Source organism: Dromiciops gliroides, chromosome 2 (genome assembly GCF_019393635.1).
Source record: "Dromiciops gliroides isolate mDroGli1 chromosome 2, mDroGli1.pri, whole genome shotgun sequence".
Taxonomy (NCBI): Eukaryota; Metazoa; Chordata; class Mammalia; order Microbiotheria; family Microbiotheriidae; genus Dromiciops; species Dromiciops gliroides.
The window spans coordinates 694,021,973-694,040,985 of record NC_057862.1 but is presented as its reverse complement, the minus strand read 5'-3'; the positions used below and the strand labels follow the sequence as shown (position 1 = coordinate 694,040,985).

Here is a 19,013-nt window from a genome sequence, read left to right as displayed (position 1 = left end):
TGAGCGCGACCTGGCCGCCAGGGGCCCAGGCCGGGGGGGGGGGGGGTTTGGGGAGGGGGAGGCTGTGGGCATGGAGCGGTCACTGAAAGGACTGTCCGCACCACAGTGCCCTTGGGGACGGGAGCACATGCAAGTCAGGAATCTAGGTTTGGGGGCGCCGTCACCTTTCACAGTCCCCCCTTCCCCTCACCTGCTGCCCTTGCATCATTAAGTAGCCCCTTGTGCCAGCCAGGAGGGCTCTTGTATACCTTAAAGAGCCTTCGGGCCAAGTGACCCTGGGACATGACCTCCCCTCTCACTGCCCTGGCACAGGGAGGCGTCTGTACCCAGGGAGTCCCCACTCCAGCCCCTTGTGGCTTCCTTGGTCACTCCTGCTCCACTCCTGCTTCTGGCCCAGGCTCTGGTGGTTTTCTTTTTACTTTTCCACTTGGTTACAGGTTCCCCATCTTCCTTTGGGAACTGGTGTGAGTCCTAGCTAACACTCAGGGTGTTGTCTTGGGGCCCAGTGGCTTCCTCTGTCCAGCTGTGTTGACTTCTCTTCCCTGCCATGGCCAATGGGTGCTGAATGCCATGAATGTAGACCCTGCAAGGGGAGAGGGTGAGTCCCGGGCACCGTTGGCCTACTCGGGAACTAACGTGGGCTCATGTGCATTTGCTGCTTTAGATTGAGAACGAAGAGTACCAGGAAGCCCTGTCTCTGGCTCAGACCTATGGGCTGGATACTGACCTCGTCTATCAGAGGCAGTGGAGGAAGTCCACGGTCAACATCGCTTCTATTCAGAATTACTTGGTGAGTGAGATCTCCTGAACCAATTAAACTGGTGTGTGTGTGTGTGCGTGTGCTTGTGTGAGTACATGCATATGCGTGTGTGCATGTGTGCGCTTGTGCGAGTGCGTACATGTGTGCGCGTGTATATATGTGTGCGCTTTGAGTGCATACATGTGTATGCGTGTTCGCCTGTCTGAGTGCATACGTGTGCGCTTGTGCGAGTATGTGCATGTGTGTACATATGTGCGTGTGCACGCTTGTGTGAGTGCGTGCATGTGTGTATGTGTGTACATATGTGCGCGTGTGCGCTTGTGTGAGTACGTGCATGTGTGTATGTGTGTATATGCGTGTGTGTTTGTGTTTGTATGTGCACTTGTGTGAGTGTGTGCATGTGTGCCTGTGTGTACATGCATGTGTGTGTGTGTGTGTGTGTAGGGGGTGGAGGCAGCGTCCCTTTTCTGCCTTCACCAGCAATATAGAAGGAAGGGGAGACCAAAACTTGCCTCACTCTACTGTCAGGATGCCGGCTCCATCGAGGACAGGCTGTTGTACTTATATTTTATTCAGTGATTAAGAAACTGGAGCGAGTAGCTCTTGGTAGAGACACATTAGGTATCATTTTCATCAGCTTGGTGCTAAGGGGGTACCCCTTTCTCCATGGGGAGCTTTGTAGCTTGATGCATAGGAAAGACCGTGAGCCTGGTACCCCTGAGGCCGAGTCCTCCTTCTGGCTTAGCCACAGACTTGCTGTGTGACCTTGTGTTAATCACCACCTCTCTGGACCTCACCCTCTTCATCTGTATAAAATGAGGGGGCTGGATTAGACCAGGGTTTGTTTTTTTTTAAATTTAATTAATTTTTTGTCAGTGAACAAAAAAATCCACCTGTGTACCTTCCTCTCTTGAAAAAGGAGGAAAAATAGGACTTTTCTAACAGACGTGCATAGTCAAGCCAAACGCCTTCCCCCTTTTAGCTGTGCCACAAAGCCCTCGTCTCATTCTGCCTCCTGAGGTTATGGTCTCTTCTCTCTCTCAAGAGGGGGGCAGCATCTTTCATCGTGGTTGTTCATTGCATTAATGAGAGTTTTTTAAGTCTTTAAACATGATTTGTCTTTACAATATTGGTATTGTTTACACAGTTCTCCTGTTTCTGCTCATTTCCCAATATCACTTCATCTAAGTCTTCACGGGTTTCTCTGAAACTCTCCTCGCATGATCTTTTTTTGTAGGACAACAGAATTCCATCGCATTGATAAACCCTCATTTTTCAGCACTTGCCATTTGATGGACGCCCTCTTAGTTTTTAATTCTTTGCCACCACAAAATAAGCTGCTGTGAATACTTTTGTGCACATACGTCTGCTTCCTTTTTCTTTGATCTGAGTATAGACCTCATAGTGGTATTGCTGCATCAAAGGTCACACTGCTTAGCAACCTTTTGGAATTAGTTCCAAATTACTTTTCATAATGGCGGAACCAGTTCACAGTTTGACCAGCAGTGCATTAATGAACCTATTTTCCCGCACCCTCTCCTGCGCTTGTTATTTTCCTTTTTGTCAACTTGGCCAATCTCATGGTGTGAGGTAGAACCACAGAGATGTTTCAATTTGCATTTCTCTAATTGTTAATGATGTGGCTCTCGGTAGCTTTTATTTCTTCCTTTAAAACTGACTGCTTATATACTTTGAGCATTTATAAATTGGGGTATGGCTCTTATTCTTGTAAATTTTAATCAGTTCCATATTTGGAATACGTGTATATCTGTGTATATATATATATGTACACATATACATATATGTGAGAGACGAGACTTTATCAGAAAAACTTAAAGGTTTTTTTTGCCCATTTATTTGCTTCTATTCCAATTTTAACTGCATTGGTTTTGTGCATGCATAAAATGTTCTAATTCTATATAATCACACTTTGGAATTTTATCTCCTGTGAACTTTCCTATCTTCCTCTATCCATATATTTATTAGTTAATTTATTCTTTGCGTCTCTAATCTGCTTTTAATACTATCCTTTATTTCTAAGTCATGTACTCATTTGGAACTTATATGTGGTGTGATGGTGTTCTATACTTAATTTCCCTGAGATGGCTTTCTCGCTTTCCCGGAATCTTTGGGTTTGACAAACATTAGCCTAATCTGCTTATTTGCTTTTATATTTTGTGTAATTAATAGACCTCTTTATTTCTTGACTAGGACCAAATTGTTTCAGCGATTACTGTATTTTAGAATAATTTGAGATTGCTACACCTCCTTCCTTTCCACTTTTTTTTTCCATTATTTTCCTTGAGTTTTTTGACCACTTGTTTCTCCAGATGAATTTCATTATTTTTTTTTCTAGATCTAAAAAGGAATCCTTTGGTAGTTTGTTTGGACTGGTATTGAATAAGTAAATTAATTTAGATATTATTTTCATTTTCATTTTATTGGCTTGCCCTTTCCACGAGCAGTATTTCTCCTGTTGTTTAGATCTGTCTTTATGAGTATTTTATAGTTGTATTTATATAGTTTTTGTGTATGTCTTGGTAGATAGATTCCAAGTATTTTTTGTATTCTTTAGTTATTTTAAATGGGATTTCTCACTTTTAATTATTTTTTAGTTAACTCTTGAGTTTTCCAAACCATCATATCATCTGCAAAAAGTGTTATTTTTTTCTCTTTCCCTATCCTTAATCCTTTAACTTTTTTATTTTTGTCTTACCTCTTTAGCTAGCATTTCCAGCACTCTATCCAATAATATTGGTGATAATGGACACCCTTGTTTTACCCCTGACCTAATCAGAAAGACTTCTAGTTTACTGTCATTACAGATAATGTTGACTTTTGGTTTTAGCTACATGCTGCTTATCATATTAAGGAAAGATCCCTTTATTCCTGTATTTTCCAGTGTTTTTTTGTTTGCTTGTTTGTTTTTTGTGGGGCAGTGAGGGTTAAGTGACTTGCTTAGGGTCACACAGCTAGTAAGTGTAGTGTGTTTTTTTTAAACAGGAATGGGGTATATCTTCTCAAAAATTTCTTTTCTCTTTATATAGTTATGTGATTTTGTTCTTGTTATTAATATGTAAATCATGATTTGTTAAGTTTTTTTCTGTGTCTTAGGCCCCTGGGGCAGCCTTGTTTAGCTTATGAATCCTGCCTCATAATAGTGTTTTTAAATGCATAAAATTAAAAAAAAACCCAAAGGATTACAAAGGAAACAAAGGATTAACAAAAAATTTAAAATAAAGTTCATGATCCTCAAACTGAGAACCCCTGGACTAGAAGATGTCTAAGACTTTTTTTGGCTCTGATTTACTTTTATATTCTTATCCTTCTTAAGTGTTTTTGTTCTTTAACAAGACAAAAAAGGTAAAAAGAATTTTTAAGTGAAAGATGGAGAGAGGAGACTAAGTGTAAAGACAGAGTGACCATTTTAAGAGGAGATGGTCTCACCCAATTAATTTTCTCTCCTCGGTCATGTTGTTAAGTACTTATCAAGTGCTGGCAGATCAGCAGCAGCCAGTGGGGTTCTTTGTGCCCACATTAAAGGATGCCCTCTGGGTATGCCTGGGGCTTGAAGTGACAAAAGTCAGTGACCAGGTCAGAACTTCTGGTGGTCAGGCCCTTGGCTACACACATACAGCTAAAGAGAATCCTGAGCCGTAGCCCCTGCCCTTGGGGGTTCATAAACTTGTGGCAAGAGAGGACAGAAAACATGAACCTTATGACCCAGCCCTACCCGAAGAGATGCCCAAGGCTGGGTTTGAAGCACTAGGCACTTGGCTCTCTGTAGTAAGGGGAGAAGGGCCTGAGGACCTGTTCTTAAGCTGGGATTTCCTAAGGAGGGATCCAGTTTGACCAAAGTCCTGAACCTTTCTTGGTAGGAGTCAGGCGCTTTGCATATGCTTGGGACTTAATATCCGACTGACTTGAATTGCCTGGCAAGGCACAGAGCCTGGTGGTGAGGGGGGCGGGCAGGGGCGTTGCTGTGGAGGTCAGGAGAGTCAGACTTGCTTGGGACTGATTGGCTTCTGGCTGTGTCTGGGCTCTGGGTTGGAGAGCACTGAGGAAGGGGGGCAGATGAGGCCCCCAAGGTGAGTTGAGTTTTGAGGACCCATCTGATGGGCCTGATTTTCTTTGGCAATGGGCTGTGGCTTTTGAGCAGGTGCGGGCACGAAGGTTGAGGAAAGCACATTGGGTAGTCTCGGCTGTGTGGATGAGGGACCATGGGGCAGGAGAAGGAGCCTGGAGGCGAGAGGACGAGGCAGAGACACTGGCCACAATTGAGGGGGGAGGCTGGATGTTCTTGAGTCAGACCCGTGACTGCAGGGCTGGGGAACGAGGACCGAGGACATTTCAAAGAGACGATGGGAAAGGCTCAGCAGCTGATTGGGTACAGAGGATAATGGGGAGGGTGACTCTGACTCTGCCAGATACGTGGGTGGCTGTGAGCATTTCTCTAGGAGGGAGAGAAAGGTTGGTTATAGTGGGAAAACGTCCTGGGCTTCCTGCAGGCCTGGTGTGGCCTGGGAGCTTTCCTGTGTGTTCAGAGCCTCATCCTGACTTGGTAGCACACTGGTGCCCGTGACCCTGGCACAAGCTGGCAAGGTCTGTAAGAGCTCTCCCCAGTGTGCTTCCTCGATGTCCCCTACATCTGCTTGTGCTTCAGGGGGATGCCTTAGAAAAACGAGGGATTAGGGGCCCGTTCCTGCCATGGTCGTGGCACTTCAGGTTAGCAGGGGCATTGCGGCCTCTGCACGTGTAGCCTCTGCACATGTGGCCTCTACACACATGGCCTCTGCACAAGTGGTCTCTACACATGTGGCCTCTGCACAAGTGGCCTCACACACACGTAGCCTCTGCACACATGGCCTCTGCACATGTGTGGCCTCTGCACAAGTGGCCTCCACACATGTAGCCTCTGCACACGTGGCCTCTGCACACGTGGGTGGTCCAGACTCAGGCTTCTTGGACCCCTGAATGCAGGGCCATCCTGTGTGTGGATGGCAGCTCCCGGCTCTGCAGTTGAGCGTGCCTTGCTGTGGGCTCATTTTCTCTGTGTCTGTGCTTTGTTTCCAGAGTAAGATTAAGAAGCGTTCTTGGGTCCTCCACGAATGTTTGGAAAGAGTCCCTGAGAACGTCGAGGCGGCAAAGGAGTTACTTCAGTACGGCTTAAAGGGCACAGACCTGGAGGCTCTTGTGGCCATCGGGAAAGCGGAGGACGATGGCAGGTGTGTGTCGGCCGTGTCTCTGGCCGTCGGCGTGCGTCTGTGAGCTCCCCCCTTCATTAGGCCCCTCAGGGATCCTCAGGGCAGTCTTGTCAGGGGCCTCACGGCCGGAGGGTTGGCCCAGGCCGTCTCCTTCTCGGCCGAGGCCTCACTGACCTTATTTGGCGCTCTGTGGTCTGCACTGCGCGGTCTGTCCATCGTCTCATCTGAGCTTCCCTGGAGCCCAGGGCGGCAGCTGGTAGAGGCGTCCTTTCCTCATTTTACATGTGAGGTGACTGAGGCAGAGAGAGCCTTTCCTTGGCCAGGCCTGGCTAACGAGGCTCGATGGGAACCCTCTGCCCTCCCTTTGCTGCCACTCCGCCGGCTGCCGCGGTCAGATACTAAGTGTTAACGTTAGTGTTTGTGCACGTGATGAGAAGCGGCCGCCCCGGCCCAGGCTTTAGGAGACCTGGGTTTGGTCGTGATTCAGCCTCTTTTCAACACGCGATTCGATCTGCGTGGTCTCCCTTCTGTAAAGCAAGGGCCTTGTTCTGGGTGAGGCCCAAGGTCTCTGCCCCTCAGCACTCTGCCTGGGACAGACAGACTGACCTGGAGCTAGCTTGCAGGGGCAGCCGCGGAGGCGCAGGCTGCCCGCCTTGCGTGGGCGCATGCTACAGGCCGACCCTTGGGACAAGCGGCCTTTCCTCCGTCCTGCGCGGCTGCCGGTTCCCTGCCGTGAGGAAGATGGATGGCTTTGGAGGAGATTCAGCGAGGCCTTTGTGGATCAATGAGGCTTATTGCAGAAGCAAAGCTGATCTTCCGATAATGAATTTATCGCTACGCCTTCTGAAAATCGATAGTCATCACAAAAAACAGAAGGGAGAGGGTAAAAGCTGCCCCAGTAGATGAGGTTTTAGAGAATTCTCTTTTTCACCAGCCCGGGGCTGGGTTTCCCGTCTTCCTTCCTTCCAGGTTTATCTTGCCCGGGGACGCCGACATTGCTGAGCTGCCCTATGAGGACCTCCTATCACCGGCGGAGGACGTTGATGCCACGAGGGAGAGGGGGCTCAGAAAGAGGCAGGAGCTGCTCCACTTAGTGAACTTTTCACAGTGAGTGGGGTGCCCTGGCCTTGTTGGTGTGGGCCCAGGGGAGAGCAGCTGCCCCCGGAGGCGTCTGTCTCGCCCCACTCCCTGGTCCCCTCCTCCCCAGGCGGGGACGATTGCTCCATTGTGGGAGGCCTAATTGGTAGCGGCTCTTCCCTTGACCAAGTGGTGGCCTCTTCCCTCGGTTCTAGTCCTGCCCTGTGGGGCCGAGCAGAATGAATGTCATGTCTGGGCCACTGAGTCTGTTGGGGTGTCGGGGGCTGACGCACTTCCTCTGACCTTTGACAGGTTAACGCTGGAGCAGAAGGAGCTGTGTCGGTGCAGACTGAAGTTACTGACCTACCTGGACCGGCTGGCCACATACGAGGTGAGGGTCTGCTCTCTGGCTCTTCCCGGTCACATGGGAGGGGCCTTCAGGGGCCGCGGTGGGGATGGGCAGTGCTGCCGCTGAGGACTCGGGGAGCTGGGGGCCTGGGTCTCCCTGCCCTGGGTGCCCAGCCCTTCGCCCTGTCTGGAGTGAGCCGCTGTTTTCTCTTCGTTTGCCTGACCCAGCGGCGCCTTTGTGCTTGTCTTTCTCTAGTCCTTTCATGTCATTTGTCACTGGTTTTTCTTGCATCCTCCTGGCCTTGGGCCCTCTCCTGCCACCCTGCATCACTACCACGTCCCACCCCCTCTTCAGTGGGGTGCCCCATAGCTCTGACCCGGGTCCGCCCAGATGACTCACCATCTTCTCAGAGCAGACCCTCGGATCTGGCTACGCCAGCCTGGTGCCCTTCAGAACTACGGAGCTGGAGGCTCAGAAGGGACACAAGGGGCCTTCTGACATGCCCTGGGAGCAAAGACTCCTCTGATAACATACTTACAAGCGGCCCCGCAAGGAGGGGGACCCGCCCCCTGCCCAGGCAGCCCGGGCCATGCTGGGAAGGTGCTTGTCTGTGACTGCGATGATTCCCCAAACTAACCTCCGTCTGACTCATGTCGCTCCTCCTGCCTCTGCCTCCGAGGCCCCCCTGAAGACATCCGGCCCCCTCCACACAAGAACCTTCCGAATGCCTGAGCACAGCTCCCCCTCCCCCGAGGATCCTCATCCCTGGGCCGACCAGGCCTGGCCGCTCATGCAGCCTGGCTTACTTCGTGGGTCACTCCAGCTTGTCCATGACCTTCCTGAACTGTGGCTGCTGCGACTGGACACAGGCCTGCAGACAGCGTCGGGGAGGTCCAGAGGACAGCGGGGTTCTCACCACTGCTCCCTGGACACATGGGTGAAACTCAGGCCTGTCTGAAACGCTTTTCTCCCTGCATCTTAAGTCAAACATCCAGGGCCAGGGTCCAAGGAGGGACGGGCAGGACGAGGAAGTGCTGTGAACTCTTGGGCTTCTGTTACCCCTCAGTGATGATAGCCTCCCTGTGCTGCCTAGCTAGTCCGCATGGCCGCTTCTCCGGGCATCTGTCGCTGGGCACCACAACTTCACAAAACTTAGGTTAAACGAGGCAGCGTTCACAGCCCATAGAGGGACTTGCGTGTTTAGGACAGCGGGCCAAAGGGTGGAGGAGGAGGCGCTGGACTCTCCCCCCAGAGGAGTGTGGCACAGGAGGGGAAGGACAAGCCCCTCCCAAAGGGGGGAGCAAGGCTTTTCCCTTGGCAGACTGGCTGGCGCTGTCCTGACTGCCAAGGCCACGAGGGGATCCAGTTTGGGATGCATCTGACCCGTGGTGTCAGCACAGCTGGGGAGCTTCGTCCTTGACGCATTTGGGGCCTCCTTCATGCTCGGGAAAATAGGGCAACTCAACAAGACAAGCTCAGGGGACACCCTCACAGTCCCCAGCCAGTCTGATGATCTGGCTGTGCCACACACAACCTCGGGTGCCTTCTTTCTACTCTTGTCAGACTCTACAAGACTAAACCCTGAGTGCCCGGACTCGAGGCCCAGGGTCTGGGCTTGACTCCCACCAACGTTACCACATGGACAGCTCTGGCCAAGTCACCCAGCGTCTCTGGGGGCCTCAGTTTCCTCGTCTGTAAATGAGAGGAGAGGACTGGAGGGCGTCTGCGGCCTGCTGCAGCTCTCCGCTATGACCTCTTCCTAGTGGCACATAATTTCTGTGCTGGACGGGCCCTGGGGCGTAGCTGACAAGGGGTCCTGTCGCCCCCACCCCCCACACCCCTGGCCCTCCAGTGAGGGGGAATCTGCATCTTCCCCTCTTGGGTGCGCCAGTCAGCTGGCAGCTTGTTCTCCCTGACATCAGGGCAAAGTCGGCCTCTCGGCAGCCTTCAGCCGGTGGGTCCGGTTCTGCTGTCTGGTGCCAGGCAGGGGGCTCCTCCCCACCTCCCACGACTGCTCTGGAAACCCTGCTCCTCGCTCCTGGTGTGCAGCCCTGGCATGGGGATTTGGGTGCAAAGCCTTCCAGCTCCTCCCTCAGGGAGCTTATCTTCTAATCCGGGTACGACTGCGGGGCCGAGGATCGACCCGCGGTCACGGCCCTCGAAGCCGTGGCTGCCCTTGGTGCCATGGTCGCTTATTCACTAACCTTTGCCCATCACCATAACCTGTCACTTGGGAATTTCCCTCGATGCTGGGGGTTTCTGGGGTGGAGTCCCAGAGCCTGCCCTGTGGGGCACCAGGGGAAGCCAGGCCTTGTCTCTGGCCTAGGAGCACTAACCCCTCGATGCCCCGGCCTCCTCGGAGGTGGGATGTGCCTGCTGGCCGCTTTTGCTTATACTACCCTATCCGGTGGGGTTCTCAGTTGTCCGGTTGGTTGAGTGAATGCCAGGGTCGCATGGCCAGGCTTTATACCGGAGGTTAAGGTGGGAATTGCAGCCCAAGAGCCCAGACAGGGGCCGGTCATTCGTTCCGGGCTCAGTGATTTCAGCGGCCCAGGTGCCTGTTGAGAAGACTTTTCACTAAATCGCTGTTTCCCCTCAGGAAATCCTGGGAGCGCCCCAGGCAGCCGAGCAGAGCTATGATGCCGCATTCTTCAAGAAGTTCAGAAATCAGAATATTGTTCTCTCAGCAAGAACCTACGCCCGGGTAATTGGGTTTTTGTGCCGTGCAGCGCCTCAGTGACTAATAGACCCCAGCGATCATGGCGGGAGGGCGGCAGCTCGGTCGTGGGCTGAGAGTGGGCCTGACCCCTATGGGCTGTGGGGCCCTGGGCCAGCCTCTCCTCTCCTCTGGGCCCCAGGTGATACTGGGAAGGGACATTGGTCCCTGAGTGTGCCCACCCGCCCTGGGAGAGGGAGCTTCCACACTGGGAAGGTTATGTCCTGTCAGCCGCCTGCTTTGGTATTCCCATTTTACACATGAGGAAATCAGGACGCGGGCCACTGAACATTTTTATTTGTCGGTCCTGAAACATTGGCCATTTGGCTGGATGGCTCAGTAGCAGGGATGAGAGAGAGGTGATCCTGTTATTGTGAGGGACTTTGGGGGTTTTCGAAGGAAGGCTTTTAATGAGGACCTGCAAGAGAAGCTTCCCTCCCCCCTTCTTCCCCCTCTCTCCCTCCTCCTTTTCCTCCCCTTCCTCCGTCTCCCCCCCTTCTCCTTGACCTCTTCCCTTCCTGCCTCCCTCCCTTTATCGCAGCCAACGCCTGATTCCCCCTTTGTACAGGAGAGTAACGTCCAGGCCTTGGGCATCCTGTTCACGTACCACGGCGCGGAGCTGCTGGCCCATCGCCTTGCCATCCTCTCCAACTTCCCAGAGACCACTTCTCCGCACGAGTACGCGGCCCTGCTCCCGGAAGCTCGGTAAGGACGCCGACTTTGGAGGCCCAAAGCCCTCAAAGGCTGGCACTTTTGCTCGCACGTCACCTGCTTCCGCACACCATGTGTGATCCCCAGGGCCCTGCCCTGGACGTCGGGAGACCTAGATTCAGATCCCCTCCGAGGAGGGGCCTGGATTAACTTAGGGGCGCGAGCAGAGGGAGGTGTTATTGCCCTAATGGTGTCTTAGGGGAGGCCTGGCCCCGGGGCCCAGGGGGCCTGGGATTGAGTTCTGCCTCTCACGCGTGCTCCTGACTGTGGGAGTCGGGGCAAATCACCTGGCCTTTGTCGATGCTCTGGGCATCTCCCTCAGATTGTCAGAGGTCCAGGGGGGATGGCGAGGTGCAGGAGTGCAGAGCATTTTCATACTGGGAGTTCCCTCCATGGTCCATCCAAGAGCCCAAGGTTCAGGGATGCCCATGGACCCCAGATGAGGAGGGCATGAAAACACCAGGGTGCCCACATTCAGGCACTGGGACACGGAAGCAAATGGGTGCCTGGCTTAGAAACAGTTTCTATAGATATTCATCAGGGTTTGGAATCTCTTTGTGCTTGTTCGGTTTTTCCATTGTTTCTTTGAGTGTTTTTTTTTTGTAGATTATCATTCCAATTAATAGAAAAAATGGACCCAGCATAAAGTGTGGGAACTGAACAGGGTGATTGTCACCATCACAGCATGTTATAAAAAATAAGGTTTTTTATGTTCCCAGAATTTCCCCGGTATCTTTAGTCATCCCATACAACAAATATTTTTAAAGAAAAAAGCAAAGAAGAGGAAGAAGAGAAGAAAAAGTCAGCAAAGCCTGCCCAGGCTCTGGAGCTGTCTAATGCTGTGTGCCTTGGCCCAGGGGGTGGCCGGGGCAGGGTCTGGCGCATCCCCATTGCGGGTGGCCATAGTCGTGTGTGGCCAGGGCAGGGTCTGGCATGTCCCCATTGTGGGCAGCCGTAGTCACGTGTGGCCGGGGCAGGGTCCGGTGCGTCCCCATTGCGGGTGGCCGTAGTCATGTGCGGCGCTTCTTGGCTCTGTGTCCGTCACGGAGAGCTCCCCCGTTTCTCTGCTTGCATCTGCTAATCATTGCACAACCCTCCTCCCCGTCTTCACGGCCTGCCTATTCTGCCTTCGCCCACTCGAGGGCCATCGCCTTTGCTTCCCGCCCTCTACTCTCACTGCGCAGGTGTCTGTGACTTTCTTCTTACCGAGAATCCCAGACTGTGAGCTAGCAGGGCCTCAGCCTCCATCACTGCGTGGCGCCGTCCAGCCTCTGCTCGACCACCCGTGGTAGGGCACATGCTGCCCTTCGGGGCTGCCCTTCCTGCCGTGGCACCGTTCTCATGGTTGGCCAGCTCTTCCTGATGTCCAGTCTCATCTGGCCGCGGTGCTCCTTGTGCCCTGGGGCATCGGGAGGACAGATCTGGGCGCTCCTTCCCATTTGGGGGCCGTTGTCTTTAAGGATGGTGTCTTACCTCACTCTTTGTCCTGAGAAGGTGCCCTGTTTGTTTGCCCCCAGACTGCGAGGAAGGGGGAGGAGGAGGAGGAGGAGGAGGGCTGGGCTCCCCTCTTTCTCTCGTTCTCTTATCCTGATCATTGCGCTATGTGTGTGCTGTGTCTTGATTGATGACAGAAGAGACCCAGGCAGTCATGGGCGGTCTCCCTGAGGGTCTTCCCTGCTTGCCCCTCTCCCCATGGGAGCCTTTGGGGCAGCATTTATTAGACACTTACTGTGTGCCAGGCACTGAACCAGATGTCCTTAGGGAGAGTCTGTCTTCCTGGGGGCAACGGTACGTGGCGTAACGGCTGAGAGCCGCTCGTAAGTCCAGAAGACCTCAGCGCAAGCCTTGGCCCAATCCGTCCTGGCGCGGTGGCCCCGGGCACTTCCCTTGCTGTCTCAGTCCCCCTGGGAGACTCTCCAAGTTGTGGCAGGGGAAGGCCCTGTCCCTGGCAGCCCAGAAGCCTCCTTGGGTCGTTTGTACTTTCTTTTGACTTACATTATAATTTTAGAGACGTGTTCCCATGGAAACTGATTTCACCCCGAGAGTGAATGCAGTTCATGGCATTCCTTTCAGGGAGCACCTGGCCTTTCTGGGCTCTGCTCCGTCTCTCTAGAATTCTAGATCCCAGCCAGAGAAGTGTGTGTGTCTCCGGTGAGTCCTGAGGCGCCTTGACCTGGTCAGGTGCTAAGAGCTCACGGTCCCTGGCACGTTCCAGGAAAGGAGGGCATTCTCACTTGACTGGGGGTGGGTCTCTGTGACTCAGGACACCCAAACCACCAGGCTCACTGCTTGCCCATTCTTCAGAAGAGGGTCAAGTCAAAAGGTCAAGATTGTCTGGTCAGGATTGAGCCTATGCCATTGTCCGAATGTGCAGCGATTCTGGATCTTAAGCTCAGAATTGAACCATAGGGATGAAAAACAAGTTGGTCTAGACCATTGCGTGAGTCCAGATGAATCCAGAATCCACTGGGGATTATCAGAGAGACAAACGGGGAGCTCACTTGCACCTTTCCCTGTGGCCGGGCCAGGTGGACACGTGGGGGCCACCACCACAAGGATTGTAGCTGTTTTGTCAGCGTAAGAATTTATCCTGAAACGGAAAGAGGTTCTCTTTGGTGGTGATCTTCCTCTATCCGGAAGGGCGTCTTTGAAAGAATCCAGACGAATGATGTCTTGTGGGTCTGTTACCTGGATGGGTGCTTCTCCCCTCTCTGGGCTGTCCCAGACTGCTGTCCTTGCTTACCTGTGGTGGAAAATGTGTTGGCGTTGTCCTTGGGTCTCTGAAGAAAGCCATCTTTTGACTCTTGAATTGGAATCTTGCATTAAAAACAAAACAAAGCAAACCAACCCCCACCTTTCTTGACTACTGAGTCAGCATTAGCCGTAGGAATCTGCAGTGTCCCCCAGATCCCAGCATTGGTTAGAGATTGGAGTTTGGGGTCGGGGAAGCCTGACCTTTCTTCCAGGCCCTTCTCAAGGAGCCCCAAGGCGATGTCACCCCCTTAGCCGGCGGTTTGTTGTCTGCTTGTTTCCTGTTTAGACCCACAATTCAAGCTGTGCTGCTTTGAGCTTATTCAGGGTGATTTACTGGGGGAACGGATTCCCTGATGAAGCTGCGTGTCTGACAAGAACCTGGCTCATCCGAAAACCCGGCCCGTCTTCCTTTGTTTAGAGCTGGATGAAGCCTGGCTGCGGTCGGCTCTTACGGGAGGACCCTGAACACTTCGCTCTTCCAGTGGGGAAGAGTCGCCGTCTCCAGTGTCAGATTTTCCGGTTGTGCACAACCCAAAGGCAGAGTCAAGGAGCCAGGGACGGCCTTGGACATCGTGTGGTCCGGCCTCCGGCCCGATGGGGCCGTGTGGGCACCGTCCCTCCCAAGGGGCTGGGCTCCTCCTGGCTTTGGGTGCCGGCACGGAGAGGGGAGCCACCTCCTCCCCAGGGGGCAACGTGCTGTGTTTGGCTCCATGGGGAAGGGGCCCTCTACACCCTTTTCCCCATTGTCTGAATGCTTTCCCTGACATCATGTGGAATAAACGCGGCTCCTTTTCTTCTTGAGGGCTCTTCAGCTCTCCTTAGGTGGGATGAAGTGTGGGATGGTGTTTGTAGGGGGCTGGCTTTGGTGCTTGGTGGGATGAGCCACTTCCAGGCCGGGCTATATGGCTGTGGGCAACTTCTCGGTGCTCCGGGCAGCTCTCTGAGGTGGGGCCTCTACCTGGGCTTCTGCGAACTTGTTTTCTTAAGAAAATTCATAGTTGTATTTCGGTGTGATTGGTTTCCTTCGTAGGCCCCGTGTTCTAGCCATTTAAGAGCATTATTCTGTTAAGGGATCCCTAGACTTCAGAGCGCCAAAGGAGCCAGGATCTGATGTGTCTTGTTCAAGGATGAGCCGTGAGGGAAGGGCCCTTGGTTGTTGAGTATGTGGCGGTGGGCCTGGGGTGGGGGTGGGGAATGTGTAAGAGCACCAGAGAGGGTCTGAAGGCCTTTCGAAGCCAAACTGAGGATTTGATAGTGGACCCTGGAGGAGAGAGGGGGTCCTTGGTGTTTATGGAAGGGGATGATGTGGGACTATCCTTCTGATAGCTGGGGGGATTTGGGAACCTCCCCCCACCTCTCAGCAGGCTGTTTGTGTAGTCTAGTGTGCACCGATGGGGGTATGTACCACACTGGGGGTAGGGTCCAGGACAGAACCCTCGGGTGCTCACAGAGAGCAGATGTGGCCTGGGTGAAGATCTAGCAGAGGAGCCTAAGAAAGATTGGGCCGGGAGGAGAATGAGGAGCCATAGCATGAAGACCAAGAGAGAAGAGCGTGTCAGAGGCTGCTGGCCGGTGTCCCAGGAGGCTCCAGAGAGGTCAGCATGCATGAGGATGGAGAAGAGGTCTGAGACTTGGCTGTCCAGAGGTCGTCAGTAACTTTGGAGGACGAGTCAGGAGAGGGGTCGGAGAGTTAAGATGAGTGAGAGGGAAGGAGACGCAGATGGTCGTCTCAGGGGCTTATGGATTGACCGCAGGAGGCTGGGAAGGCACAGCCTTGTCTGTAGGTAGGAGGGAATCCACCAGCAGAAAGGGAGAGATTGATGGTGTGAGAGTGGGGACGGCAGAGGGGCAGCGTGCTGAGAACGTGGGATGGAACCGCACCTCTCGGCCCAGTAGGGGGTCAGTCTTGATAAGGAAAAGGGCCACTACATTGAGTGAGGGAGGAGTGGAAGGTGTCTGAGTGACGGGAGGGGAGGGGAGCTCCCAGCAAAGGGTCTCAGGTTTTTAGTGAAATAGGAAGCAGAACCTCGGCTGAGAGGGGAGCCATGGGGCCTGTAGGTGGGATGCCAAGGGTGTACAGAGCTTCTGTGGAAAGTGCTTCAGTCGGCCAAAGGGTCCAGAGGAGACGGAGCATGGTCGGGTCTTCTCGACTGGGAGGGAGGTTCCAGGCTGAGGCACGTGATGGGTTTGGGCAAGGACCCCTCCCGAGGGCAAGGCACCAAGTGTGGATTTGGGTGCTGGGAGGGAATCAGCAGGGTGGCCGAGGCCTGGGACGATGAGGCGGCTCTCATGGCTCTAGTTCTTTCTTTTTCTTTGCCCGGGGTCATACAGCCAGTAAGTGTCAAGTGTCTGAGGTCGGATTTGAACTCAGGTCCTCCTGAATCCAGGGCCGGTGCTCTATCCACTGTGTCGCCCAGCTGCCCTTGGGCCTCTAGTTCTGGCCTTGCCAATGGTGGGTGGTTTCTGGAGGTCTTTTGGGCTGAGTCACCCCAGAACGAGCCACTGGACTGTGAGTCGTAGCATGTCTTAGATACTATGGAAGAAGTACAAGGGAGAGACGTGTCCCTGCTCAGCTGGGGCTTCTGTTCTAATGGGGAGACCGCACGGACGTGTAGACACATCTACACAGTACGGGCGTGAAGCTAATCCATGCAGACATGGACACAGGAGATGCCGGCTCTGCTGACAAGTACCTGGGGCGTGGTGAGGAGTCAGGGTGTGAGGGCGCAAGGCGGCCTATGCAGGGGCCACAGGAGCTTCTCCAAAGAGAGGGACCAGGAGGAAGAGCCTTCCCGCACGAGACCGGGCCAGCTGGTCATTAGTGGCTGGCCTTCTCCTTCCTTGTCGAACTGTGCGTAGGCTTGTCTGATGAGCTGGGGAGGGGAGCCATGGCCACGGAGGCCGTAAGTGGATGGGACCACCTGGTGCCGGGCTTGGTGGGCCAAACAGGAGTTTATGTTCTGTCCTAGAGGCAAAAGGGGACTCCGGGCGTTGGATGAGGGCGTCAGTGGGGTCTGATTTGCCTCCAAGAAGCCTTCATTTGGCAGCAACGTAGAATGGACCAGAGGAGGGGAGGTTTGAGACAGGGAGACCAGCGAGGAGGCTGCGCACTACTGCCGGCTGCAGGGTGTGAGGCCTGGATTAAGGTGGCGGCCAGGTGGCAGGGATGTGGTGGGTTTACAAACGTGGCATGAGGGCGATGCAGAGGCTGCAGACCTTCAGAAGGACGATGGGGCATCAGAAGAAAGAGGGATGTTTGGGAGGAGGGCCGCCATCTTCAGCTTGGACAGTGTGTGTGTGTGTGTGTGTGTGTGTGTGCATGCACATGTCTGTGCAGTGTGTGTATGTGTGCATGCATGTATGCGTGTGTGCATGCACATGTCTGTGCAGTGTGTGTATGTGTGCATGCATGTGTGTGTGTGTGGCTGGGGGCGGGGCGTCCTTGGTATGTAGCAGGTAAAACTAAGAGGAAGTTCCTGGGCTCCCCAGGGTGGGGGGGGGTGGGGACGAGCTGGGCAAAGCCGTGGGTTTCAGAGTTAGAGTTTCCTAGTTACTTTTTCCTTCTTATCTGGAAAAGTTAGGAGAAAACATTGAAAGTAGAAAACTGTTGGGAGAGATGTCAGAACCTGGCACGTGGCTTAGCCCGTTTGGAGATCTTTGCCGTGGATCCCTTAATTTTTGATGTCTCTGGGCCTGACATTTAACATGCACCAAATGTTAGGAGCCCAACGGCTGGCCGACCTCCGTGAGCGTGCGCTGCTGTTATCTCTGATGCTGTCACTTTAATTCACGGAGGCATCGAACGTTCCGATACACGATCAGCCTTTGCGACAACACTGAGCTTAGGTTTCCTATCAGCACCTGTCCATCTGCTTGGAGGAGCTCCCGTCTGCAGCTATGACACTTTGGGATTGCACAACATACAGCCTTTGTGGTGTTTATAAGACTGGCTTTGGGACGTGAGCGTGGCAGAGGTGACATTGTGGCTCTTGGGGTTGGGAAGTCTGGACCCTGCTCCTGTGCTGGCCGCCGTCCCTTTCCCACCCTGTAGACACCCACTCCCGCCCCTTCACCTCGCCCTCTGTCTCTCCCTCCCTCCATTGTGTTCCTGGCAGCCCTCTGGGGCCCCCAATCCTTGTCCTGCTCCTCCTAAGCCCCCGGCGTTGGTTCCTCTATCTATGCCCTTCTGCTCCCTGCGTCCCATTTCCCTGGGTCCCGGCAGACCATCACCACCAAGCATCTGTCCCCTGCCTGCCCCCGGGGGGCACTCTGTCTCCAGGCCCTTGCTCGTCATCCGTGCGTCCATAGCTGGGCCCTGCCGGCCTCATTTCCTGGGTCCTCTTGTGACCTGGTTCCACAGGGTTGTCAGTCAGTCAGTCAGCAAGCATTTACTCTGTGCCAGGCCTCGTGGTAAGCACTGGGAGTACAAAGACAGGCAAAAAGCCTGACGTCTGCCCTCAGGAACTTCTGCTCTAATGGTGGAGACAGGCTGTGAACAGCGTGGGCGTGCCAGCCATTCAGGGTGGGAGGGAGGGCTGGGGAGGGAGCCCATGCCCAACACTTGTGCTGGCGGCCTGCCTGCCGTGGGGAGTTCCTGCCGCTCCTTCCGCCAGCGTCCTCTGCTGACTCGCGGTGTGGCACCAAGGCCTGCCCTTCCCTCTCTGAACGCTCGTGTGTTCTGTCCTGGTGGAGGTGGCGACAGGCCGCGCTGGCCTTGGCCCTTCCCACGGCTGGGGAGGGTGAAGAGGCCCAGCATCCCAGGGCTCAGCACTGGCTGGAGCTTTGGGACGGCAGCTGGCCATGGAGGTGAGGGCAAGGGACCAGAGAGGGCTCGGGATCGAGCCGACCAAACAGGAGCAATGACTGAGTGACTCAGACGGGGCGCTCTACCCGACTCATGTGGCGCCTCGGAGCCTTGCCAGGGCTCCTGAGCAGGATCCTGTGGCCGCAGAAGAGGCCGGGCTTAGCTCCACGGCTGGAAAGACCCCGGATGAGGAAGGCCCTTTGTCCAGTGTATGGGACGTCAGGTGCCAGCTGTGCAGGCGGTCTCTCAGGCTTGCCCGTTTTGTGTACATAGATGTGTATGTGTATGCACAAACTTGTACACACACACATGCATGCAGACACTCATATACACACACAGACTTACACACACATGCACGCAGACTTACTCATATACACACACAGACTTGCACACACACAGACTTACACACACATGCACGCAGACTTACTCATACACACACACACACACACACACACACACACACACACACAGCCTGGCTCTCTTGGCCATGCACCGCGTTTAGACAGGAAGCTGGCGCTCCGATTGATTCTAGATTTGGAAAATTGTCCAGGCCCCCTCCTGGTGATGCGGTGGGACCGTGAACCCGCACAGTGTTGGGAGAGTCCAGGGGACAGCAGCTCTAAAGGGCAGTTGTGAGA

General features: G+C 53.9%; 1 protein-coding gene across 1 annotated transcript in view; it reads left to right on the top strand.

Annotated features, from left to right (window-relative positions):
• The window catches only part of NBAS (NBAS subunit of NRZ tethering complex), a 220,832-nt gene that overhangs the window by 44,454 nt on the left and 157,365 nt on the right, over positions 1–19,013 (top strand). The window contains exons 16-21 of the mRNA XM_043985311.1: positions 665–790; positions 5,834–5,985; positions 6,934–7,071; positions 7,354–7,432; positions 9,990–10,094; positions 10,675–10,811. Coding sequence (XP_043841246.1) covers positions 665–790; positions 5,834–5,985; positions 6,934–7,071; positions 7,354–7,432; positions 9,990–10,094; positions 10,675–10,811 — 737 coding nt within the window. The remainder of the gene's footprint in view (positions 1–664; positions 791–5,833; positions 5,986–6,933; positions 7,072–7,353; positions 7,433–9,989; positions 10,095–10,674; positions 10,812–19,013) is intronic.